This window comes from Trachurus trachurus, assembly GCF_905171665.1.
Source record: "Trachurus trachurus genome assembly, chromosome: 6".
NCBI lineage: Eukaryota > Metazoa > Chordata > Actinopteri > Carangiformes > Carangidae > Trachurus > Trachurus trachurus.
This window is the reverse complement of record NC_139897.1, coordinates 23,708,387-23,736,198: the sequence shown is the minus strand read 5'-3', so window position 1 is coordinate 23,736,198 and position 27,812 is coordinate 23,708,387. Positions and strand designations below refer to the sequence as shown.

General features: G+C 42.3%; 1 protein-coding gene across 4 annotated transcripts; it reads right to left on the bottom strand.

Moving 5' to 3' along the window:
* Positions 1 to 4: 4 nt before the first annotated feature.
* On the bottom strand, positions 5 to 27,178 carry dyrk4 (dual-specificity tyrosine-(Y)-phosphorylation regulated kinase 4). Of its 4 annotated transcripts, none has more exons than XM_083973086.1 (14): positions 27,025 to 27,178; positions 8,957 to 9,046; positions 7,201 to 7,365; positions 6,874 to 7,024; positions 6,485 to 6,648; positions 5,687 to 5,823; positions 4,941 to 5,081; positions 4,038 to 4,176; positions 3,693 to 3,774; positions 3,420 to 3,592; positions 3,257 to 3,317; positions 2,953 to 3,082; positions 2,692 to 2,846; positions 5 to 1,863 (listed from the first exon to the last, which is right to left on the bottom strand). In XM_083973086.1, exons 4-14 carry the CDS (start codon positions 6,989 to 6,991, stop codon positions 1,592 to 1,594), a joined length of 1,572 nt encoding a protein of 523 aa, XP_083829212.1. In that variant the 5' UTR covers positions 6,992 to 7,024; positions 7,201 to 7,365; positions 8,957 to 9,046; positions 27,025 to 27,178; the 3' UTR covers positions 5 to 1,591. The 4 variants fall into 4 exon arrangements, with proteins under 4 accessions (XP_083829212.1, XP_083829211.1, XP_083829209.1 ...); XM_083973085.1 differs by lacking the exon at positions 27,025 to 27,178 and adding an exon at positions 22,763 to 22,820; XM_083973083.1 differs by lacking the exon at positions 27,025 to 27,178 and adding an exon at positions 22,495 to 22,577.
* Positions 27,179 to 27,812: the final 634 nt, after the last annotated feature.

Below are 27,812 nucleotides of genomic sequence, written 5' to 3'. Positions count from 1 at the left end.
TTTCGTCAGCTACAATCCATCCTCTCTAATCTCTGGCTGTTTAGCTAATAGTGAGGGCACAAGTCTATCTTCAAATTAAATTGGATCTCTGTTGGCGAATAAAGACATTAATAAATTGTTAAAAGATGGTAAATAAAGTAACAGTTGTTTCATCATGTCCTGCAAAATTAGTTGAGACATCATTTAGTGAAATAAAACGGATCCTGGCAAAGTGGTCTGAACTCCTTTGTTAAACAGCTAAGAATCCAGCAGTTTCTAATCCAGATTTACACACACAATAGTAAAGTGCAAGATGTCTAATACTGCAAGGCACAAACTATCAATAATAGGGTTTTAAATTTAGTTTCTAATATAAAAAATGTTACAGTATGAACAACACAGACAAAATCTTTCAATGTAGTAACAACACAACAAGTAAAACCTTGTCTAAACCCCTCAACAAATATTGAAATATTTTCTCAAAATATGTTCTGTATTACACATACATAAGAAATTACAGCAGAAATATTTACAATAAATTCTATTACAAATACATATTTTATGATTGTTGATTTAAATTTAAATTGTTAAACAAAATACGAAACATAGGATCAAACATATTCCATAATAAATAAGCAAAACAATTAATCAGGAGGTCATCAACTGCATTCTACAATTATAAAGTACAAGACAAATATTTCTTTGTTAACATCATGTTTTAAAAAAAACAAAGTTTTTGGCTCAGCCTTTATTGCACACAATTCTTCAAATCTTTTATCATTACCAAATTAAAACAAATCTAAAATGTCTAAAAGAAAAGAGAGGAAAAAAGCAAAGACAAACAAACTGATTTCCTACAGATGCACTTTTTTAAAGTCAGCTATGTTGTTTTTTTTAAATTAAAAAAACATGGAAATTGAGTGAAGTTTAAGTCTGACCTGTTTATCAGAGATGTCAATGCGCAGCAAAGATGGGTTCAGTAAATAACACAGGAGACACTGACAGCAAAATGTCTTTGCTGTACTATGAGTTGGTATTTTAACGATTTGATTTAAACTCAATGAGTGTGTTTTTTATGTGGCAGACAGCTTGTGAGTGTGACACATTTAAATACACTGGCTGACTGCAACTGGATCTCAACACCTTTATATATGTATATGTATATATATATATATATGTAAAAAAAAACACATACAACTGATTGATCGACATCACTGCCATACAAACTCAAAGTTTCACAGAATAAAAAACACTATGACTGCATTCTTAAAACAATAAATAGAAGATATCCCTCTTAGCTGATGGTGAGTGTACCCCACCACCACATCTATTGTTCACGGCAGGTGGGAACTGGTATCTTTTTTACCCGTCAATATAAAAACATCAGCTTCAGCCGCTTTCCAACTGGCCCTGACATCTGTAGCACGTTGTTGTTATATGACGTCATGTGCAGCAACATGTTTGCAGCAAACAACAGCAATGAAGGATCTTTTGATTTTCTGTAATGTACGTGCACAGCCAAACAATCGCAACTTTCTCTCATCCGTCCCACTGACTTCCGCTTCAGCAGCGCGGTCATTCTGCACCCAGTTCCCACTTTTCCCTTGGACTGTTAAACGAGGGGGGGCAAACACTGTTCCTGGCAGTCCTTTCTCTCCGTGCTCACTCCCTCTTGTGGCTTGATGATGATGTGAACCGGCCTCTCTCCCCCTCCGTGCTGTTTGGTATCCGTGGAGCGTTGGTTGCCCTCGCCCTCGCATACCTCCTCTTCTGCCGATGCCCCGATGGGCCGCAGACGCTCAGCGGGTGTCATCTTTGTTCCCGATTCTGAGCTGTCTCTCTTCAGCTTGTCGTTCGTGTTTCTTTCTGAACTGACCTTCTCTCCTGTACAATGGAAACAAAGCACATTGAATGTCAGCTTGAGGACAGTGAAAAGGAAACTCTGTTGGTGTGTCTGTAGCTATGGCATCAGCTAAACTATAGGTTTACTTAATGAAACAGTGGCAAAGAGAAATTTCAAACGTGCAACAGGTATCTGTATCACTCAATAAAATGTTACGGCTTATTTTTTTACCACAAAAATCAAATGGGGGAAAAAAATTCTAGTGATGCAAACAGGTTTAGAAATGCAACAATAGATGATGGTAAATTAACAAATACTAAAGGAAAGTTAAGTTGTATAACTATTGTGACATTTCCTACCAATACACGTGAAACATAACATGAGGAAAGCAGAATATTTTCATGCCTTCCATATTTGTGGAGGATGTTGGATGTTTGGAATAACGACTTAACAAAATTTTTTATTTGCAGTGTAACACTGAGCTCTCTAGTCTTTATCTTAACTTTTAATGTCCTAACTATTGTTAATTCTAACACTGAAATTGAGTGTTGCTGTCTCCAGTGATAATAACTGTTATGTCAGGTATTGTGCTTTTTTGCGATGGGGGGGTTGGAGACAGTAAAGATGTAAAAACATATAGAACATTGTTAGATTTCCTGTGTTATTTAAGGTGTAGCATTTCAGTATAGTGTTCTGTACTTTTTACGAAATGATAATAAATAAAAAGTACGTAAGTAAAGTAGTAATAAAAAACTGGGGAAACATGTATCATTCAGTCCGAATTGTATAGATTTTATAAAGGTAAAGTTAGTCTTGGCCATGTAGACTAAAAATCACAATATAGATGACGGAACTGACTGCACTCTCACCTGGCTTGCCATTTGTTTGCCTGTCTGTGCTTGTCGAGCTGTCTGAGGTCTTCCCCGTCGGCCTGGTCCTTGGACGGACTCTGTTAAAGTTTCCCTCCAGGATCCACTCGTGCTGTAACCCCTCATCAGGAGTCATACGCTTGGTCGGATCCCAACTGACAAGTAGAAAGAAGTAATTTAAGTACACATGTGCACCTTGTTATTTGAACTTCAATGCAGTTTTTTTATGTAGAATCTAGCAGAAATGTAAAGGTGACATACGTGAGGCAGCGGAGGATGAAGTCTAAGAACAAAGCATCATTTGTTTTCAAAGCAGCCGACAGCTCTTTGGAGTTGGGTCGCCTCTTCTTCCCCTTGCTGTTGGTGATGTTCCTCGGGTTTCCTTTGGAGTCTGCAACCAAAACACAGCAAGGTTTATCTGCTTGTTCCCATGATACCTCGCTTTTTTATACATCCATCTTCTCAAATAATGATCCCAGTTTACTGTATCACATACAAGGGTTTCTACAGATAAAGCACACAATAATAAAATGGGAAATAGATCTAATTTAAGAAAAATTCTCACCAAAGAATAACCTCCTCCGTGACGCTGACTGCACAAAATCATTCGGAGGCATCCCCAGAACCTGTACGTAATAACATCAGGGTTATCTTCACACTCTGTAGCAACTCAACAGCCATATTAAAAAATAAAAAACACACACACACAGTTATTTTTCATGTCTTACCTCCATTATGCAAGCAATCTGCTCCACTTCACTCTCTCCTGGGAAGAGAGGATAGCCTGTGTAGAGCTCAGCGAGGATGCAGCCCAGACTCCACATGTCGATGGCCATGCTGTAGGTGTGGCCCAGGATCACCTCTGGGGAGCGGTAGAAGCGGCTCTGGATGTATGTGTACACTGGAAAGGGGGAGAGAGAGAGAAAGACAATGAGATATAGTTGGGTTGGATGGATGACATGAATGTTCCCATTCTCTAAAATGAATCATCAGCCCCTTACCCCTTTGTTGTTCATAACAGCTTGACCCAAAGTCCACCACCTTAATGTTTCCTGGCCCTCTTTGAGACAGAAGGATGTTCTCCTACACAGAAGTAAAAACAAACAGTAAACCATTATTGCATTTCACACAAAAAAAGTGGCGCAATATCACAATTCACCACAAGATGGAGCAATATTCACACAACAGCCCAGTGAGGGAATCCTCTGCAGTGCAATTACCGACAGTAATACAGTGATTCAGTGCAACTGTGTGGCCCAGGTCAGGTTTTGTGGACTTGTCTGTATATTAAATCCTGCCCGGTAATTTGTATTATAAGGTGTAACAGATGCAGGAGAAGTCCGTACCGGTTTGAGGTCACAGTGGATTATCTTCTCTCTGTGCAGCATCTGCAGGCACCTGAGGAGAGCGTGGGCAAACCGACGGATGAGAGCGATACTGAAGCCCTGGAAGTTATTTTTTTTGATGAGCTCGTACAAGTTGACCCTGCGAAGAGAAACAACAATGCAAAGCTTGGTTAGCACACAAAATCTTTTGAAAACAATTTATTTTTATATCTTCATCCATCTCTACTAGAAATATTAGAAGGAGCTCAGAAAAGACTCCTTCAGAAAAAACATTTCATGTCCCTCAAATAATTGACATCAGCTATAGCAGCACATCTACTGTAAATCTATGATTGTCCTCACATTTGGAGGAGGGACAGAGACGTGCAGTGTGTCCTCACGCTATTTCTTTCCACTTGTGATAAACATAAACTTCTTTAGACTGTGTAACAGGAGCCTTCACACCATGAAGCAAGAAGGGGAAAGAGATAGGGCCCTAATCAAGGCCTTAACTAAAGGATTCGGTGACAGTAATGTTAGACAAGGTGGCAGTGCAAGACGTCCTCTAAAGGTCATTCAGCCAGAGTGATACACAAAACTATCCTCCCTCAAATAGATATCGGTGGCGATCCTCGCTAAAACACAGACACCTTAAGGTACACAGGTAATCACTTAACTCCTGACTGGCTGCAGTTGTGCAGAGGTGGGTGTGGAAGTAAAGGCTAGAGACAAGTGAGAAGCGTCTGATAAGGCAGCACAGTGGTATCTGACCTTTCTGTGGTACCCGAGGAAAGGTGGCCGACCTCAAATATGTTTGATTAGCGGATCAATTATTCAATGACACCTTTACTGTCTCCTGCAAGAGCATTTTCTGAACAGGCAGGCCTGCTTCCTTGTGTGCTGAATGTGAGTGAATATACTGACCCGAGGAGCTCAAAGGAGATGCAGAGGTGATTTCTGAAGTAGAAGTACTCCTTCATGTGGATCACGTTGTGCAGGTTGTCTTTGTCTTTCCGCTTTATCACATCCAGGATCTTGAGCTCTACGAGAGCTTGGTGATGAAACCTATAAGACAAGAGTTTGTCACATACTGAAATTGTCTGAATTTACCTTTTTTATATTACTTTTTGAACATGTTTTCTATCACTTTTCTTTGACAGGGTGTTTTCTTCCCAGCACAACAGTCGTTCAAATTCCTCAATATTCCTCATTTACAAACTTTGCTCAGGAGAAATTTGATCCAAGATAGCTATCTAACAGTGCAGAGTTCTCCTGAGGCAGTTTGCATTCATTTGTTTTCTGCATAATTGAAGTAAGGGTAAGACCTGGTGGCTCCTCCTGCATCTAACCTATAAGGACTCCGGCAGTTGCTGCCACTGTGATCCTCTGTGAGGAAGAACAGGTAAGATAACACCAAGAGGTGCAGACTTCTGTCATGCTAAATCAGGATTTGGCAGACTCCCTAAAATGTAAAATGATCACGTTGCTGGCATGTGGGGGAAAAAAACCCACAACAGGTTGTCAGATCTCAAATGAATGCCAAAAGGTGACTCGTTGAATATGAAAAATAAATAAGTCTATACAGTGAAATAGCATCAAGCCTAGTGACACAGGTGCTGTAACCCAGATTTGATGAATAAAATATTTCCGATTAAAAGCTTATGGCTCACCTTTTCTTATTGCGGATCATCTTAATGGCTACTAGTTCATTGGTTTTATGGTCCAGACATTTGAGGACCTGCCCAAAGGAGCCTTTCCCGATCACTTCGAGCACTTCAAACCTGTAGGCAATGTGGTCGTGCAGCACCTGGAAGACCAAGAAGAAGAGCACACTGAGTATAAAAGCAGAATTTACTCTCATGTATACTATACTTGTGCTAAAATAAAATATAAATAGCGAGATTATTTCATTCAGAATGATGCACTGCACTGTTAGTGAAACTGTCAGTGCAACGAGATGAAGCTCCACAGAGATGTGGGCGTGTAAACATCAGTCAGTCATTGTCTGTCTGTCAGTCTATTGATTGATACAGGGCCGTTAAGCCTGTTGTAATGACCTCAGTGCAGTTTATTGTACAATTCAACAATGAAGTCAGCCAAACAGAATGGCGAGTTCATGTCTGCAGCTGCTGGATTAAGGTCAAATGAAGGCATCTGGTCAGGTGCAGTTTAGCTTAGTGCAGCTTGGACGTCTCTGCAAGTGTATGTTGTGTGCATGAGTGACAGAAAAGATACATGACCCGATGTCTTTACATTCCCAATTTATGTTTGTCTCATATCTCAGTTTGATGGCTCTACACATTTTTCATGGGCTGACACAAATGCACGACATAGCTGTTGAATACTCTGCACGTTGATTTAACATAAAACTCATCTACTAAAACCAATGGGTGCCTAAAGGTACTAGTCTTAATGGATCAATAAACATGTTAAACAAACAGCAGAGATGCCATTTAAATCTATTTTACCCTGACGTAGCTTCCATGCTCATCATCATATCCCGAGTTCTGCGGCGCTCCTTGGGAACCCTCGAGCTTCTGAGAGCCCAGCCCCAGGAACCAGATCTCTGTGTAGTCCATGATTTCCTCCTGCTCAAACTCCGTCATCCTCTCCTGGAAGTTCTTCAGTGCCTCTGCAACCGGAAGTAAAAAGAGGAGGAGGACAGTATGAGTCACTGTCGTATTGATTACTCCTTTGCCATGAGCAATGGATTGTGAACCGAACAATTGGCTCGAAGGCCGACAAGTTATTTTTATTACATCTGTGGAGTCTGAATTGTTACTTAGTTACACACTCCAGGAGATTCAGTATGTAAGATAACAACTCATTGGTTTCATTGTAATCCATGAAAACATACCTATTGGTGACATGGGTAATCTCTGTCCTTCATATGCCTTCTCTTTCTCCACCTTGTTGCTGACAACCTTGCTGTTGCGAGAGACTGACACTTTGTCCATTGCTGCACCGAACCGCATGGTGAACTGCGGGGCGGGCTTCGGCCTGTCATCCTGTCAGAGAAAACACACAATATAATAGGAATATAATAGAAAAAAATAATGTAACTGCAGTATGACCTAATACTGAATACCAACTTTCTTTCTATAATGCTACACACAACACTACGTGCTGCTGTAGGATATTAAAAACTACTAGTGATATGAATGTAACTGTATGAGTAACTCACCGAGTGTGTCTGGAAATTGTTTTGGCCCCCTTTGTTGGCGATCTGGGGCAAGATGTGGTCCGACTGCTGCTGCTGCTGCTGCTGCTGGTTTTTGGCATTGCTGACCACCACCTGGACCACTGGTGGCTCAAGCTGAGGCAGGGTCCCAACACCAGGGCCAAACTTCTGTAAATCAGGGAGATAGATAGTTTTAATTGTATTGCCTTAACTCCATAAAATGAAAAATAAAACGATAGTGTGAATATATAGCTTTTAATACACAAACCCCAAGGAGACTATTTATGTAAACCAACAGAGATATTGACCAACTTCTGTTGCTGGAGGGTTTTTAAGATCTTCTTTTTTAGAGAGTTTATATGTTAGCACAACAATTGAAAGAAAAAAAAAATCGTGAACATCCCATCCAACTGACAACACACAACAGAAGCAGACAGAGAGAGTGGGTCAGCCAGCGTGAAGTCGAAATGTATTATTCTATTTAAGCTGGAGCTACAAGCTTGTCACAGCCCCCTTTCATTTTTTCATGAGTACAACTTTGTGTTGAGCTGCAACTTGTCAGTTTTGGTTTGGGCTCTCAGCTCGTGATCTACATCCCTTTTCACATTTTGTTTCGTACATGGGGGCTCAGGTGACCGGGACCCCCCAGCAGGCTGTGGTTGGAATTACTTCTCAGGGTGAGAGTGAAATGGGGACAAAGCTCCATGAGGCTGGGTCCTGACAGAGTCTGTCTGTGTCGGCTCTGTAGGGGAGGTGAGGAGCAGCAACCTGCTTTTCTCTGGCTGCCACTCTGCTTGCTCAGAGAGCACGATTACATGTGTCACGGCCTTGAAAGGCTCGGCCCTGGCAATGATGGGCGAAAAATTAGCCCTCTGAGATGTGCCAAGTTCTCTGGGAAAAATAAGATATCCTACAAAAGAAATGTATGCATGCTAAGAGGTGCAATGTAATGTATTCAAAACATTTTTCACGTTTGCACCTCTTGGTCAGATATTCCACAAATTTGAAATAAAGAAAAATAAAATTCACCCCACAACTATTCTCCGTTCTTACATGCTATTGTGTAGCCTTCAGCAATGTACTGTATTAGCAACATAATACATTCTTTCATATTAATTATTAACAGCATTCCAGGAAAAAAAACAAGCTTTCCCATCTATACAGACATGTTTCACGTGTTAGGAGCTGCTGCAGGATCTGCCAACTTGGTTATGACGCATAGAGATAGGGCTAAATATAGTCGCAAGCACTTGCCACAACAGGCAAAGGAAATAAACACAGTTATGTGTCTGTACATAACTGGGGGGCATGCTGTTTAAATAAGATGCTCTAGTATCATTGAAAATTGACTGTGTAGATCTGCGTCCATTGCTATTCTTAGGAGTTACTAAATGTCTGTATAGATGGTGCAAAGGCTTCTTTGCTGTGATTGAAATGCATAATTCATGCAAAGGTTATTCATCAAAACAGGAAAATAATCTCTAAGATATATGTCAGAATATTACTGGATGTACTGGGAATGATTTCTAATGGGAGAAGGCATTTGAGCGTAGTTTCTTGTGTTTGTGTGGAGGAAAAAAGGAGAAGAAAAGGATAACTACTGCGCCTGGAGCAATGTTTTGAGTTGTTGATAGCATCATTCATAATGCTTCAAGCACAGGTTACGTAAGCCAAACACTAAAGGGAAAAGGTAGCATGGTACAGTATGTATGTGTGTTGGATCAGCTGCTGCAGCATCTAGCAGAGGGAGAGCGCTGACCTGTGAGCAGGGTCGATTTGTTCCAAGCCGGTTTCCCTCTGTGGGGAGTCGGTGAGGGTGAGGGTGAGGGAAGGGCTCAGTTCGTGACGTCTGTGGGAGGAAGGAGAATGATTCATAAAATATGCTACCAAGTGGGAGAAAAACAAGTGCTGCTTTTATTTACATCACACTAGAAATAAAAAAACATTGGGTAACCACATTTCTCCCCTCCTGTTTTTTCTTTTTTACTGTTTATACAGCATAATGCATACAACATTAATCCCATAATCAGATTTTTACAGCAAAACAGACAGATTAAAGCAATTGTGTTAAAAAAAAATAATAATAATGAAATTGCTGCTTGTGTTCATGTAGTCAGTGTTCTCCAGTCTGTTGAGAAACACAGAGCGGCCTGCGGGCAGATGAGTGTGGTTGCAGCCAGACTGGCAAAAATAATGCACTGTGATCCTAAAATAGATTACTTCTGCAAAAATCCCAGCAACAACCACACCACCACCCCCCCTCGCCCTCCTCGCCATCCAGTATTCTCTGTGTACCTGCTAGCTGGTGCAGGTGTGTGTGTGTGCCCATGTGCATATCCATGTGACTGGCAGTGGATGTACACGTGCCTCTGAGCCTATATGCACTGAGGAGCGGTACTTATAATGTGTTAAAGGGACGCAATAGATTGAATGAACTGATCAAAAAAGATAAAATAAAAAAAAGTATCACATGCATTTGGGATGATTCTGCAGGCTGCTCTACAACACCAAGCCAGCTTACACGTGCCATATTAATCAGCGGGTGAGCGTGCAACTGTGTTGGGTGACACACCATATGGGTGAAATAAAGCTTAGCCCCATATGGGGATATGTGCTGAGCTCACTGTGCCAGCCTGGCAGTGAGGGAGAGAGGAGGGGTGAGACAGGCAGGTGCTAGATGGGGAAACAGCATCCCAATCATAATCTTAACATGTAACACATGAGTGCAAATCAAAAGCAACATCGGCTCAGCGTATGGGAGGAGATGAACTGACCCCTTCTCTCGGTCAGGCACTGAACTGACTTGTGATTTCTACAGTTCTGAGACTGATTGCTGATAACTAGATGAAACACAAACAGTTTGTCCTCCTTTGGTACAAGACAATGAAACCAAACAAGGGTACAGTGCAATAGGGTAGTCATGTTACAATCTCAGGCGCGCAAGCGAGTGACAGCAGGAGTCATGTAGGTCACCGTGGCAGGTTGGCCTCTAAACCATCACCTGTAATGGTCAGCTGTGAGCCTGACTGACGGGCACTGAGCCAGTGGAAACCAGTGGCATCATAATACTATGTGTCCAAGTGGACCAAAGACAAATAGTGACTCTGTGACCTTTTATACCACTGTGATGAATGAGTGTCAGGATCTAAACTATATAAAGAAGTCATTTACAGCTGAACACATGCGATAGAGATGTGATAGTGTGTTGGGGTGTTAGGGTTATAATGAGTAAGTGAATGAACGGGGATTTTTCACCTCTCTCGGTACACGATGAGATTCAACACAGCAGGTGTTAAATGACATCGGTTCCTATATTCTCATTACTAAATTCAGTCCATCTAAACTCAGCACACATGACATGAAACACGGCATCTCTGCTCTAACTGTGCCAAAGAAAACGATAAAGTTACATGGAAGTATTAGAGCAAAGAAGAGCGATGTCGACCCTGACAGGGGGTCTTTGCTGGAGGTATAGGGGATCAGCCCTGCAGGTATGTGAGAGCAGCTTTAACTCATTAAGGTCCTCCGGGGTCAGTTGGTCAGAAGGTCAGCAAAGCAATAAACCCCGGGCGTAACTGAGGGGTAAACGTCAACAAACTGTAAAACTGTGCCAGCTGACACGATCAGCTGTCAGATATGCACAGTCATTTTTCACCTCTTTGCCACTTTCACCATGCATAACAAACTGATTCTTGTTGGCATCGCTTGCGACCACACAGTAGACCGCCTGTAAAGACACCACCATAATCACTGATCGAGCCATGTGATCAAAGTTAAGTACTGCTGTGCTGTGCTTGCGGGGGAGAGAGGGGGGTTTTTCAAAGTCAACGTTCCTGGGGTTTTCTCCCTTCTGTTGCTAAAAACAGTAGAAAGATTAAATTCTTTTAAGATCCCAAAACAGCAAAGGTTAAATTTATATCAGTTTCCTTGTAAGGTGTGAAAAATACAGTAGAACCCATATAGGCTTACAGAATCTGTCAGCACAACAAACGCTGAAATAAGTAGGCTAAACATCGACTGAAATAGAAATGGATCAGATTTTTCATCAGAACTTGGCAGGCGGTCAGGGAGAAAGGGGGCGGACTACAAAATAAGTATTCAAGTGCGATAACTTGTGGAGGAAAAATGGAAATATTTCCCAAGTGAGAATGACTCCACGTTCTTGGCATGAATCAGTGTAGATAAACATTCAATAATAGACAGAGTTTTACTTGAATAATAATAATAAAAAGATACTTGTGGAGGGATTCTCCTCAAATGGAGTTGATCAGATATGAAACCCTGTGATCTGGGCAAAAGTATCTCTTGTTCCATAGACAATAAAAGCAAATATGGATGCTTTATCAGGAATATTAACATGGTATGATGAGAGATGAAGTACGCCTATAACATCAGAAACTCACTCATTGATAACCAGAGCAGCCATGCCACACCACACTCTGATTCATAATATGAAAAAAAAGAAAAGAAAAAAGTGGCATAAATGTAACCTGAGTATCACAGTTTCACTACAATTCACCACAATCTACTTCCACAACCTCCTAACAAAGCGAAGTGCCTCACCTTGTTGATTTCTGGCAACATGCTGTGTTATCAATGTCAGTCTTTACAGCTGCTTTGACAGTCCAAACACACAGGAGGCGGCGAGATTATAGGCTATAAAATCCAAGCAAAAGTCATATTGTATCCAACTCTGCAAGTCCAAGTCTCAAAACCAAAAGACTCCCCTGTCAACGAGCAGCCAAACTTCGAGGTGAACACTGAACCGACACTGATGAGTAAAATCCCGACGATGACTGATCACATCCACCGATCCAAACCTGCCGTGCTGCTGGTTTTACGCGCACACGGCGCTGTCGTCAGAGGAGAGATTAGCGAGGGAGACAAGCTGTTGAGGGTCTCTGCGCCTTGACGCGCTCTGCTAAGACACTGAAGGAGCCACCTGTTCAGGTTTCAGCCGCTGACAGCTGGGGATGTCCCGATATAGATTTGTTTTTTTATCCGTTTGCTGTCGTCCACCTACACCACGCTGTGACTGATGCGCTCTCCCACACCGACGCTGCGCGCACACAGACTCACACACACACAGAAAGGGTCTACACCGACGCACGTCGTGGCCACAGCGCTGGAGCGCACTTAATTTACAGTAAATGTTATTTACACTGCTCGCTCCCAGACAGTCAAAGGGGTGTCACCCAGCCTCAGCAGAGCTCGTCTTTCACCAGTCAAGTGACACAATTCTGTCAATAGATGAGGCGTCACTTGTAGTTGAGGAGCTCTCTGAAATTTTACTGGTGAAAAAACATTATATATGCCGATCACTCAGTCATTAAAAACATGGGCCAAAGGATAGAAAACGATGCTTTCAGATCCCCTTTGCTATAGGCTATTGTAATAAATAATTAGCCGAAACTATTCACAACTTTGAATCCTAAATTGAAGAAAGCAGCAGGGATGTCATTCTGTTGCCCAACAATACGCATAATGTTTTAAGGATCATACATAATCAGCCGAAATTAATAGCCTATTCCGTTTTACACAATTTTATCACAGTTGCCAAAAACCTGTGGGAAAGGTCTGCAACCAACACACCCAGGTTAACTACGTCATCCGGCCTCGTGCCCCGCCCATCACCACTTCTCGCGCCAGGTAGACAAGTGGGAATTCGTGCATATCAACTATCAAGATGGCCAGTGTTATTGAAATGTGTTCACAATTAATGAAAATGAGACCAAACAGACAAACAAAGGAGAGACTCACACAAGCTTGAGACTCGGTCTGACTGACCCTGCGTCGGATAACGAGTTTTTTGTGCCCCCCAAATCAGCGTTGCAAGGTAGGAGTTTTTACAGTCCATGTTTTGTGTTTGTTCAGTCCGTACTACGCAGCTTGGCTGACGGAGCGTTAATGGCTGTGTTACTGCAGTGCAAAAATATTTTTAGTAGGCCTAGTGGTCTGGTGCTTGGTTTCTTTTGCCCCCCGCAAATTAACAGACAGGGATTTTCGGCCCAAAACCCGGAAGTTAGTTAGCATTTTAGCACTTCCGGTTCCCTCTTTACCCCATGAAATACAGAATAATGTATGAGCTTTACGCAAACTCATGACGTTTTGACATTTGTTGTCATACATTAATGTCAGTAAATAAATATCAGTAATGAAGCCACTGGCTAACAAGCGGCTAATTGAGTTTGTCATGACAACCACTAGGCCTACAGTTTCCTGTCTCCTGTCATCACATTGAATATCAAAGCTGATCTAGGCTACTCACCAGTGTCTTTTGAGTAGGGTTGCCAACTCTCTGAAGTGAAAATAAGGGACAGGGGACATCGGGCACGCACGGGGAGGCGGGGGCGGGCGCAGGTGCAGGTGCGGAAGGTTGGGCATAAATAAATACAACATGATTTTTATTATTATTATCATTATTAATATTTTAGTCAAGCAGTCTAACAGTTAAGGTTACTTTGAGGAGCAGTGAATTACATGTGATTAAACATCTTGCAACAGGCCTTCCTGACAGCTTTGCTGTGGTTCATCAGTGGTTCCCAACCTTTTCTGGCTCGTGACCCCTTTTTGACATCACAAATTTCTGGCGACCCTGTCAATCCAGATGCACCAGCTCAGATATTTCTAATGCTGCAACTCGATTTAAATTTGAGAAAGTGAAACTATAGAATACAGTTGTTTAGGGTTGTGTGTGGTGTTTTAATCATAATTTTAAAAAGAATAATAATTAGTTTAAAAAATATTTTTATCAATTACTAGACATTTCAGGCGACCCCATTTGAATTCCAGGCGACCCCACATGGGGTCCCGACCCCAAAGTTGAAAAACACTGAGCTATACTTTCAGATTGCCGTCTTCTCTGTCACTGCTAACCTATCTATCAACCAGATTTGAGTCAAAATAAATATAATTATTAATACATGCTATATCAGCCTCCTGAAATAGCCTACCTGGTGAAGAACAAACTCCCTAACTCCTCTGAAGATCTCCTTCCACTGTGGTTGTCTGAGTCCTGACCCAGGCTGTTTATCCTCAGAGATTCCTCCGTGACTAATGCAGACATTTAATTGGGAGATGTGCGGTTGGCTCTGTATAAATGATCTCTCACGTTTTCCTGCCATTTGTGTTTCTTTTCCCGTTCTTTTCTACACGTCTGCGGTCGTTTTTTTTTTCGCCACCGCACTTGCATCAGTCACATCAATGAAAGCGGCTTCGCAGGCGTATCCGAGCAACACTTAAGCGACCCAGCAACATAACGGTGTCCCATTGGTCAATGAGAGGCTCATTGAGACAGGCAGAGTCAGCAGCGGCAGTCACAACTGCACTGGGTCATTAATAAAAATCGCCCGACATGGATTTTCAAAAATACGGGACAAAGTGCGTCCCGTATCAGTTCAATAAGGGACATGTCTTTTAGTCTCCAAATACGGGACGATTCCGTATTTCAAGGGACGGTTGGCAACCCTACTTTTGAGTTAACAGCAATTTTGCAAACTACTACCAAGTCAATATGAGGAAATGCTTTGGTAGTAATTGAAAGCATGATGATCAAACTACAGGTTGAAAGTCAATGGTGGGCTACAACTGTGGCCTAGATAGAACATTAGTGTTCTTCTTTGTTTATTTAGATTTCAATAGGCATGAATGTCGTGTTCATTTATAAAGACTGTTGCACTGAGCAACACATGTCAGTAGCCTATTATACACCGTCTGTCTGTCTGTCTGTCTGTAGCTATTATAAGGTTAGCCTACATTGGCCTAATCAGTGTCGCACAACTCTTCTGGTTCCTCAGGTTTGTGTTGTATTTTTTAGACCATCATTGGTAGGCTACAGTGCAGTTCCAAGCTAGAAGTGCTCATATGGTTTTGAGTGTTTATTTTGCGTATGATATGTCTTGTATTATATAATTTCCAAAATTTCATGTGGGCTTGGTAAAAAACAAACAAACTTGTTTTTCATTGGAGGGGAGCCGAGCCTAAAATGTTTTTATTTTTTAATCAGGAAAGTCTCTGATGAAGATGTAAATATCTTTTTTGGGAGACCTTGCCAGAATGACTAAGAGCCAACACTAAGCCAACATTTACTAGCTGAAGAAACGTGACTAAATAACCGAAAAACTTTTAAAGATTAATTAATGATTGGATGTCTCTGCAGTCAGGAGCATATTGGAAACTTTCACAATTGTCTTGACTATACTGTGTAGGCTACTTCTAAATTACACCAAGAGAAGAGAGCAGTTAATATCCGAAAACCTAAGTTGAACATGGCATGTGAGTAAATGTAAAAGGTGAAATCACATCTTATCTTTCACCATGACAACAGACCAGGCATTACAGCATTAACCTTGTGCTGCAAACATGATGCAGATCTATGAGAGCATCATTTGTTTTCCATTGACTAATCCTCACTGCAGGGGGTGGGGGCCACTCCAACAGTTTCCAGCTTCTCCGTGTGCAGAGGAGCTCAGAACAAGTAAAGGGGATGAATATGATTAGATGACAACAGTTATGCAACAGCAGTATAGCCACTTCAGTAATCAGTCTCAGCCTTGGGGCATTGAGGAGCAGCCATCCAGGAAGCTGCTTCTACTCGGATTATTACTCTCAATGAATCTCTTCCCTTATTCCTTATCAGCTGTTGTATTTCATGAATTAACAATACAATAAGCAGTAGCACAATATAATTAACAATAACATTACTGGAGCTAGACATGTGTCAGGTGCAGCTAACAAGCACACAAGAACTAATGCATGATTCAGGTGTGTTTGGCCCCTGCTGGTGAAGTGGCCCTTGGGGAGAATAAGGACACAGTGGGGTGGGGGGCAGCAAGAGGAAGATTGGGAACACTCTGCCACAAGTGGGAGCCTGCTTGGTCTGAATATTAATGACATGGACTGCAGAGGGAGGCATTCATCTTATACAACCTGGATTAGAGCAGAGCGCAACAGGCTGTATATTTGTTTGTGTAATGTTTATGTGACAAAATAGGCTAAACTATCCAAGAATCTTTTTTTTGTTGTTGTTAGGAATGGTTTTTGACAACATTTTTAGGAAATGCTTAGCTGAGCCTAGTATGAAGACTGGAAACAGAGGAAAAGTTAACCTGCCTTTGACAAATCTGCCAACCAGCACCCAAAGCTCAGTTTGTTTAATCTGTACAAGTGAGGTTGTGGTTTTAAAGGGAGTTATGTCTATGGCTTTGCTCAGTAATTTCCTGGAGTCTTTAGTTTCCTGGTTCCTTGGTAAACTCATGGACATTTTTGTTTTAAATCAGGCTGTTCGCCCAGCTTTTGTGCTAAAGTAAGATAAGGAGCAGCACACATATGATAATGGTCAATAATCTAAGGGTGCAGACAGTTGTTCCGTGCTGAAGCACTGACACTGGCCCGCACTGCCATTGCCTCTGACACATAGGCTACATCATGTGATATCCCGTTGATACGACATATACACGTGGTAGGACGTAATCGTTAAGTGACTGTTGTTTACACACAGCTGCAGAAGCACGATGGAGAATGAACCCGAAAAATAACGTTTTTGCGTGTTGCGTGCTTGTGCGCATGCGTGACCAATTGTACTCCTCAAGAATGGTACACTTGCACTCACACTAGCATAATCTGTACCTTAAAGGAGAGTTTCGGTCATTTTCTAAGTAACGCTCTGCAGCTCTCCCCGAGTGCGACCATAGGAAAAAATCTGAGAAAAATATGTGCAGACCGGAGGTATGTGATAAAAACACACATGTTAACACTGCTCTCTCATATTAACAAAGTTATGCACACTTGTGTTGTGTGTTAAGGAACTGGTGGATGTTGCAAAGCATTTGTAGTTATATTTTGAGCATAATAGCAGCCAAAGTCGCCGTTAGAAGAACTGCTCCCATTACTTCGCTATTTAACTGCAGTGTAGCGCAGCTAGCAGGAGGAGAGCTAGGTCCGGTCTGCACATATTTTCCTCTGATTTTTTCCTATATGGTCGCACTTGGGCACCTTGAGCTGTAGAGCGTTACTTAGAAAATGACCGGAATTCTCCTTTTAAGGGGCAAAACGCGCTTGGGCACGGTACGATTGCCTAGCGTGAGTGCGCCCTTAGCAAGAATGCAAAGTGTTGTGGTATAGCTCTGAAGTTTCTGAACTGTTACACATCATCAAAGGACAGTTTGACACAGTTCACCTGGGAGAGTTACCGCGCTGTGTGCATTTTGTCACCCAGGTGACAAAGCATTGGTGATGGGAAGCGGAACAAAACAATACACTAGTATACAGTACTGTATATCTCCCCATGACAACCAAAAAGTAATGAAACACAACATCACGGGTTACGTATATGTACATAACACAAGATAAACCAAGGACTGTGCGAAAAATTGGTATGTAAATGCTCAGCACAGGAGATACATAAAAGACTACAGTATGTGAATGTTAATGTGTGTGGGTGGATAGAAAAATGAAAACAAATGATTTCTTCTCGTCTTGCCTCTACAGCCTCCAAACGTACCTCAGGTTGGACCCTCCTGTTCCTGCCCCAGCAGCAGCCGTGGAGGAGGCTAAACCCACAGCAGGCAGGTGAGGTCCCGTCTTCCCACATAGCACATCTCCCCCATAGTGCTACCACCAGACCCTGAAGCCCACATCAGCCTTTGCACACCATTTCCAGTCAGAGGTAGAGGAGGTATAGTCACTCAGCAGGCCAGAGATCAGATCGGACAGACGCCCTCAGAAGCAAAATGAAGGGTGATGATGATGCCAGGCCTGCATTTCCTGCTGCTGCTTCAAGTCTAGAAACTAAGTGTTGCTCTTTAACTCCATTTGACACTATAGAAAAAATCCTCTTGAACTTCACAGAACGTCTTTTACCACTGTCTTCTTCAGATGTGTGCAAAAATGAAATCCTCAGATTGCTTCTTACTGCAGAACTTACTACTGCGATTCTTCACAACTCTTCACTCTCTGCACTCTGGACTTGGCAATCGCTGCATCCCATTGCCATATTAGGTTGTTTTTCCGGTTCTTTGAGACCTCGTGGTGTCCTTTGTGTTCTCCTTCCCAGTCAGAAAACTATTTTTTTTCTTTCTCTGCTCCTGGATACAGACAGAATAGAGAAGCAGGCTGCAGACAGACACTGAGAGGATGCTTTGTGCTGTTTCTGTAACCAGTGAGGGAGCGCTCTCTGTCTATGCTGCTGCTGCTGCTTCTGCTGCCAGTGACGTATGGATGGGACTCGACAAGGGACCCATCCTGAGCCGGAGACACAGCAGCAGGGGCCTGGCACTTACCTTCCTGTAAAAGAGGCCTCTGGGAGTGCAGGTTGGGAGAAGGGGGGCTGGCAGGGTGGGGCTATGGGACTAGAGAGATGCAGAGAGATAGAAAGGTATTGTAGACACTGTGCATCCCAGCATACTCCCAGGTGGGCTCTTCATGGGGCTGAGGAAGTCAGACGGGGAGGAGGTACGGCTCTAATGGGCCTCCCGTGTGGTTCGACAGACGCCTGCTCTGCCAACAGACTTTCCTCTCCCTTTCTCACTTGCCACTGTATCCTGGAGACAAAGCCGGTGTGGCTGCTGTCATATTCCACTCCACATCCCCTAACCCCCACCCCACGCTTCTCCTTATCTCCCTCACCATCTCATCTATGGGTCTCCGCTTGCTTAGCGGCTGCCACAAACCTCCTGTGGGATGCTACAGTCTTGCTGACAAATACTGCGTCAGGTGAAAGCTTATCCCACCACCACACCCTGGCTACCCCCAGCCTCCTGTCTGCTGCACACAGCAGCAGGGAACTGCAGAGTCCACAGCAGGACAGGGCAGAAGCTGACTGTGAGCTTTATGCAGCTGGTGCTCATGGGAGAGCTGTGCTGTTGTAATTACCCTTTCTGTACCTCTTTATTCACTGACTCAATGATTAAATTATTTACAGGATAAAGCGCCAGCTCTCTATTTAAACTGAAGTTATTATAGGTTACAGTGCGACATTTAATTTTAAATGTTGTTTTCATAGTAAAGGACATGTCCTCTTAGAGAGCAAAAGTATCTTTGCTTGCACAAGCTCCTCCCTCTACCAAAAATAAAATCTGTAAATCACTTTGTTTTGGTGACAGGAAAAATGTTGCTATTTCTGTAGCATGAAGCACCAGGGTGCTGGATTTCATTACTGCCCTCTCAGCTAGTCCTGACTCTTACATGACAGAGAGCGGTAGCTGCTGTATCCTTCCTGCTCATCTTGTGGCTTTTAATTTACAATTTTTAATTCATGACTCTGCACCCAGCTTTTAACTGAGGCCTGCGACACCCCATTGGCCTGTCATGGCCACGCCTTTTCCATGTCTCCGGGCCACGAGGCCAGATCTGGATGGAGCAAACGGCAGGTGGTTGGGCAGGCTACACCGGGCCAGATGAGACTCTGTTAAAGTAGGACCAAATTACCTCCTCTTAGAGGATCATAACCTGGTGCCTTACATTCTGTTGGGCTCCTGGCTAATCGCTGCCAGCTGCCAGGCGAGGCAAACTCAAGCGAGCCAAAACAGACAGTATCAGTGTCTCCTGCCATTTGGCAGAGAGGAGTGCGGGGTAGTTTGACCTGGCTGGCAGGTGGACAGCAGCATCTGCAGTTTTAGACAGACAGCAGGCTTCTGAGAGATATGGGTCAGGTTTACAAGTTGATACAAGCACATGGACATTCACAGACAGAGGGACAATTAAAGGCTCAATTGTGACTTACATGTGAGATAATTAATAGACTACTGCTTGGCAATACTAATTCGTTGGCAAAGAAATGTGGATTAACTGTCTGTGGTGACGTGCCCTTTGCCTTTCATCCAGCTATCTATGAATGGGAACTCAAAGGACTTAATGGAGCACTTCCCTTCATTGATAAATGGCACACAGTCAGTCTCTGTTATTGTTTTTTTAAATGTGAAAACGAGTATTATTTAGAAAACTGAGACCCTACATTTTTGGGTCCACAAGGATTTATATTTTCTTAGGGGCAACAGACTCATCTTAAACTATTGTAATACTTGTGACTAATGAACAAACAGCACACAGTCATTGTGTGCTTATCAGCCGTTATTATTGTTAAATTATTGCAATCAAACCATTTTCTAAATATTAGCCTGATTATCCTCAAGCACTGTCAAAAGCTCTAAGTGATTTTATGAGCATTTCTTTGTTCATGCAAGTCAGTTCATGTGTGTGTGGTTGTGGACACAGCTGAAAATTAAGCAGGGCTCAGGCCAAGCCCAATCTCATTAGCCACGTGAAGAGACTCTCCACAGAAGGAGGCGAGAGAAAAAAACAAAACCAAAAAAAACCTCCTTCATTTGTGTTGTGTCCAACTTCAACAACACAAGCCAATTTTTTGATTGAAGCAAATCACAATCAAGGGTAAATGTAATAATGCATCAGTAATAGTCGTTTGTATGTTCGAGCAGCGCCATTCAGGAACATTTTGTACTGAGGTACAGTATGTGTGTGTATGTGTTTAAACCCCACACATCCAAAAAAGCAGGAACGAAAAGTACATAAATTGTACATAATGATTGTTAATAACTTGTATTCATACATAGATGTGTATAAACTACACATGTAAAACATATAAACTATGTCGATGCATCTGTTTCTGTTAGAGTACGCACACACTGCTTATACACAGGCACAGTAAGAACAGTAAGACAACCAGAGGACCATTTGAGGGTGACAAGTGCGTGGCTTAAGTAACACAGTATTACATTACAGACACCTGACGCAATAAAAGAGAGAGAGAGAGAGAGAGAGAGAGAAGGCAGAAAAGCAATGTAAGGGAATCACCAGGGAACAAAAAACTAAACAAAAAAGTACAAGTCAGAATGACACAAAATTTTAGATACAGATAATATAAGGTTTGCTGCAACTAGATATTAAAGATATAAGATATCTAACAAAATCATTACTGTCTCATTGCTACTAGTAATCAAATAGAGATTGAGAATGTCCAGCATAAATAACACACTAATGAAGGAAATAACCAGATTAATCAAACAATTTGTCCCTAAATATTAACATGATATTTTCCAGATATTTCTATATCTTGATACCTTAATATGGCAAATATTAATATAATATAATATAATATAATATAATATAATATAATATAATATGTAAAGTAAGTTTCAGTTATTGATTTTTGAATTAGACATTTGGACAACTGCAGAATAACGATACAGTACTGATTGATCATATCGTCATTTTATATATTATTACCCATCATTCTCCAGACCTTCACTTATTTATATTTTTGTGTGGTTGGTCGTGTTATGTTATGTTCTGTGTTGTGGTTTTTCTTCTTGTTGACACATGTACAGCTCTGTAGATTATATAATTTTCTGCATTATTTTTGACCACCTACGTGTGTTTGCATGTGTGTTTGTGTGGGATGGATGATGAAGGTGCAGGTTGACCCCCTGCTTCATATTTGCCAGCTCTGCTGAGACCACCTACATACAGAACAGACATAATCCTCTCGTGCTCTATAATACATTTGCTCATCATTTTATGTACTGTAATAACCACAAGCAGATGTACAAGGGCGTCCTGTCTGTCTTCTTTATCAGACTGTGACCCAGACTGTCACAAAAAACCGCCAGAATTGGGCCACGGATCACTTGTCACTTTCCCTGGCCTTGTTTTGTAGACGACTGGACTGTTTTATAAACAATAGCCCTTTTCCGTTTTCCCCAGCCGCGAGTCTGCAAAATTAATCCCTGACTTTTCAGACTAATGCATGTCTCCCTTTTTGAACTAATCCTGTCTCCGAGTAACTAAACAAGTTGGTGTCAGACTAGACAACCAACAGCTGATTAGAAGGGACTCATCCCCACTTAATAACTGAGGTGTCTCATTTTCTTGCCATGTACCAAAAAACAGACCTCCTTCTTTACGCAGGCACCGTTATAGCTCTGTGCTGAAAAAAGTCAATTCTCAGGAAACCTTATTCCTCCAGTTTTCTATTTCACCATCTCTTATTCTTTTGCATTGCAGCCATACGGTAAAAAGAGACACAGCCATCGAAGATCCAATCAATACACAAGATAGAAAAATAACAATGATACTGCACATATACAGTACTGCTTTTGTCTTTGCTGCATTTCTGCAAAGACATCCTCTATAAACCATTAATTTCCCCTAAAAAAAAAACACCACCGATTCTTGTGCATGACTATTTTAAATGTTTCCCTCAGTTTCTAACGAATGAATACCTCACAAATACAAGCATGAAAATGGACGTAATGACAAATAGTAAATGTAGCTTTGTAATACCGTGAGAGATTCACTGATGTCCTGACCACGTTCAGCAATGAAACCATTGTTGGCATGATCCCACTTTTGCATACTTGTTCTGTTGTTCGGTTCAAATCCCAAGAGAAAACATTTAGAAAATGCTCAGTATATTATGAATCAGGGGTAAGAAGCTTCTGCGATGTCTCTCTCTCTCGATAAATTATACCTCCATGACATCGTAGCCTATTTGTTGAGCAATCAGCTGTCTTTCTCTCGAAATTTCCACAGAGTTGGAAGTCACTCTTACCTCATTAATCATTCTTTCATCTAAGATATGCTGCTTCCCATCCCTGGAATGAGACCCGACCCAGGGCCCCATGTCTGGCTCTGCCTGCCCCCACAGACAGACCAGTCACTGTTGCTTCAATGAAACTTATCAGATGAAATAACTGCCTCACTTCGGAGACAGCTGAGTTGCTGTGGGTTTGTGTGTGTGTGTGTGTGTGTGTGTGAGATCTCCATCATCAAAATGTGTGTGTCATAGCTTTTCAGTACTAAAATATGCTTACAACACGGTCGACTCGAGCCCCTATCATGTGAAGTGTGCATGTTGACCCGAATGCCCCAGACTCTGCCCTGCCAGGTCTGAGAACCTGAGGATGGAGACGACGCGCTCAGGCAGCCAGGCCCGCGTGAGTGATGATGGCCTCGTATTTGCGGCAGCTCCGGGGCCACACACACACACACACACACCTTGTCCTCGAATGGCTCCGGTTGATGTCCCGATGAACCAAAACCTCTAGGCAACACGGCTCAAGTCGGCTCGTGGCATTTTCCATTTTGACCTTTCCTAGAAGTTGGCGTCTCCATCTTAACTTTCCTCATATTGTCCTCCAATTTCTAAAAGCAGCACAGTTACTTAACAAATCCCATCCACCCCTCTCTGTATCCCATAAATCTCCCCTCTTTTTCGCCTGTCACCTTGGTGCACTAGGAGTGATGGGCAGCTTTGTCACTGAGGTAAGATGAGCATTGTTCAGCCCTTCTCTTGACCCCATAAGTAGTCACTCCCCTGTCACCTTCCACAACAACCTTCGCAAGGCGATCCGCTTTTGTCACCACCCGGTTACAAAAGCTAAACTGACAAGAGACAACGCACTGCCTTCAAACTGTAACAATTAGCACAAATTGCAGGATTTAATCTTGACGACATGTGTGGCAGATGTGGACAAAGGGGACCAAAACGCCTGTTGTCTTTGGGTGCCAAATACAAGAGGCTATTCTGTTCCACCCAGTGTCATGAAAACGCAGTGGCCAGATCAGAGTCTGTAAAGGAGATCCCGTCTTAAATTCTAATGGCTTTATTAGCCCGGGCTCAGGTGTAATCTACTGAACTGGCGTTGAGCAGATGTCACACAGGTATATACTGACACTCTCCGGCCAGTGAGACCAACACAGGCCTTACTACATGGCTAATCCTGATTACTGTGAACACAATTATGTATCACAATTATCAGTCTTTATGAGTGAAGTATGAGTGAAGTTAAAAATTATTATTAATATTTTTATTATTATACTTTTTATTTTAAGTTTTTATTTACGTAAGATTTAGTTGGACAAACAATAAAATGCGTCAACATTTCTTAATTAATACATTTGTACCATTTGAGACTAAAATAGTACAGTATGATTACATAAGCTTACTTGTGTAATCACAGGAAACAAGTTTAATTTAACTGCTTATTTGATCAATTTGTACTATTGACTGACAGTTGGCGAATTGACTCATCTGCCTTTTTTTCCGAGCCATATTTATTTCATACAAAACAAACTGTAAATAAGTGAACAAGTTATTGTACTGTCTCCATGAACAAAAGGAGCCATGGCATCTCATGCATGTAAGGCTGTGTTACCATAAGTCAGTGAGCCTAACGAGGTAGCAACAAGCTGTCGTCTTATATAACAGTATTTTAAATAAGACTTAACACATTATTACACAACAATGCTCCAGAGCCTATGGAGATGGGAGAAGAGGGTGCGACGGGGGAGGACGTTGGCATACCATGTTTCTCTGTATTGCATGACTCACTGTTAAAGGAAAACAGACACCTCATGCAACCAAGTCAGGCACTCATTAACAAAACTCCCTGGGTGGCTGTTTACCCAGCATTCTTTGTAAATCCAATTAATGTTTATCAGACTCGGGGAGTGTCTCACTCCAGCTGTCCGCTCTGGAGCAGCACCACAACAGCACCGCTCCACCATGGGAACGAGCAGCTGTGCAGCTGTGAATGGGCTCAGCCTTGGCGATGTGTGGCCAAGCTTTCACAGTCCTGTGTGGACCAGTGGGAGGGATAAGAGTCATCCACAGCTCCCAAGGATGCTGCTACGCCTCGGTCTGTTACGGTGCTTAGAGAACATGGAGATTCACATGCTGAGAAACATGGGCCATGTGACCGACTCAATAACAAGAGATAGCCAGAGGCCTTTTTTAGTGGCGAGCAAGCTTGAATGCAGTTTTATACACAAATAAATGTGTGCATAAATAGAGATGTCTTAAGAAACGACGGGAAGCAAGCTTAATATTGGTTTTAATATATTTTATTCCCAGCCACAGATGCACAGTGTGAACCCTGTGCTCTGTGACACTGATAGCAGCCTGTAATTCAGCAGACGAGAGCTCTCCCTCTAAATGACCGGCTTTAATCCAGGGGGTCCGGTGTCAACGAGGGACAAAGCTGTGATGAGAAACCCTATCAGGAGCTAGGTTCATCAGAATAATGGGGAGGCACCCTCCCTATTCCCGTGTGTGGGGGTAAAACCTGGGCCAGGTGTATGGGTCTGCTCTGGTAAACAATACTCTGAAGCAGGTCATGAAGTTCACAAAATATATCCAAGGTCATGATCCAATAGCAAGTGTTTTTGTATTAAGTTGTAATTAGAGCTTTGTAAATAAATTAGTTGATTGACTGACAACAGACCAAAAATAATGTAGATCCATTTTGGAAACGATCTTACAGCATTTTCTGATATTAAAAAAAGGCTTAAATGCCAAAGGTGGACTTCAGTAGTGAGTCATATCAAATGAAAACGCCTTGCTAGCTACAGTCTCAGGGCTTTTCACATCTCGAAGGGGCGCGCTGCTTCTGTTGAGAGCAGCTGCTTGCGTCTGCATTTGCAATGACGCACATGCTCTCCACTGATATCCAAACTTGGAAGGAGAAAAACACTTAAAAAAAAAACCTATTGAACTGACACCCTGAGAGAAGAGTCCACTCACAGCAGAAACTCTTAATACCATCAAATGATGCCTCCGACACAGCTCCCCCAATTTCTCACTGATGTTCAAAGATTTTCAGCGCTCTTATCTCGAGTGTCTTTTGGCTTAACAACCTGCTGGCAGTGCCCTCTAATTAATGAAAAGTGCGTAAGTGAGGGGCCTTTCTGTGCTATTGGCTGAGATCAAAGCAATTAAAACAGCCATGATGGGATTACGAGATGAAGACTTTGACCGGACACCCTGCTGTGAGCAAAGCTGTAGTACAAGACAGCACAGTGTATGAGCTTGGTTTGAGATCTATATTTTAAATTACACTGACCCATTACACTCATTAAAATCCTCCCTCGTTCCCTCGCACGTGCCGCTACAAATCTGACGTCCCTCATTCCTCATATTTGTGACATCTACATTGTATTTTCCTCATCAAAGCGTCTGTTATTAATAGAGTCCGAATAAACCCTGAGCTCAGGTAGCATCAAAGTGAGTCAACCAGCGGTGTCCTGTAACAATGTGTCACATCGAGGAGATTTACTCGTTCCTGCTCCACTGGTTTGTCCACTCTGATGGCAAAGAGCTCCAAACTGTATTAAAAGTTTAATCAACAGTAAGTAGGAAAGTGTCCTACTACAGGAGCTCAATGAGGGAGGTCTGAGGGGCTTTGAAACACTCTAATCCCTCCACGCAGGAAGGGAGGGGAAGGGGAAGGAGGGAAGGAGGGGGGTTGAATGAGTCCACTGCTATGTGAACTTGCCCATAAAGGGCAGAGCACAAAAAAGTTGTGGTATACTTTCCAGGAAGAGTGGGAGAGATGGCAGTGTTTAAAACCGAGGTGGGAGTCATGGCAAGAAGACGTTACGTAGATACAGCATGTGGCCCTATAGCCGCTCAGGATTGGGGTATAGTTTTTGCTCTCCCAACATTTCGCAAATGGGAGAAGGGCAGCTCTCTCAGATGGTTCGGCGGCGATGCACGCCAAGAACATAACGAGGCAGAGAATGTTCCCTAACAAATCAGTTCTGCTGAGTGCACGCAATCACCTAAATAACATGTATTTAATGGCCTGCACAACAACACAGGGTGTAGAGTTGCTCGCTGGCCTACTGTCACACCACAGAGATATTGCAGCAGCACTACATGTATATACTGTAGTAATATGCAAGTGTAGTAATAGTAATAGTGGCTGGCACACAAAATAAAACCCAACCAAAGCCTGGGGAAAGAATAATATATAACAAAAATATTAAATCACATTTTAGTCACATTTTTCATGAATGAATGGTTGTGTCTACCTTGATCAGCAGTGGAAACGTGCCCTTTCTCTCCTTTAATAGCCTATCCAGCTTATTTTTGGAGCCATTCCTGTCCAAAGGAGAGAAAAAGTTTAATATAACTTCACACGAGGCATAGCTACTTTACTATCAGCTTCATAGTTCAAAAATAAAGCGAATAGAAAACAAATCCACTGTCCTTGCTGCCCTTCACATTGACTTGACATGGCAAGCATATCAAAAACATGACATGAATTTGTGAGCTATTTTCTCTTATGGACAGTCACAGCTGTACAACCGACAGCCTCCTCCACTGGAGCACTGGAGCAGACTTTGCCATAAACTACACTACTGACACCTTCTGGGCACATTCGTCTTATTTTAAACACATCCAACACTGACTGACTCCTCTTTTTTTTTTCTTTTTCTTTTTTTATATAGAGGTGTTGAACTGCTGATGAACTGCCGAGAGTGTTAAGTGTCTCATTCAGCATGTGTAAGCTATAAAGAACTTTTAGTAAATGGTGCCGGCGGAGAAATAAACACACAGCTAATAGTCGCGTTAGGCTTTAGGGACTTTGGCAAACTTTTCAAATAGCTAGACCACATAATGGTTATATAGGCTATTATACGGACATGTCCATCTGGAAACAATGGACGCCAATTTGATAAACAAACAAAAAAAAAACTTGTAATTTATTATTCACAACAACAATAACAAACGCACGGTGAATGTGGCACTAACCTTTTCTCTGATGACTTGCTCGGCGCGCTCATGGTGAAATAAATCAACACGGTGGCTGTGATGA

What these genes read in the sequence shown, in the direction of transcription:
- dyrk4 (XM_083973083.1), bottom strand. Translation starts at nt 22,566, where the DNA reads ATGCAAAAGTGGGATCATGCCAACAATGGTTTCATTGCTGAACGTGGT. An exon ending in ATCTCCTTTGAGCTCCTCGG is followed by an intron (nt 4,177 to 4,940) that starts GTCAGTATATTC and finishes TTCTCTTCGCAG; the next exon opens with GGTCAACTTGTACGAGCTCA. An exon ending in GCAAACAAATGGCAAGCCAG is followed by an intron (nt 1,864 to 2,691) that starts GTGAGAGTGCAG and finishes TCCATTGTACAG; the next exon opens with GAGAGAAGGTCAGTTCAGAA.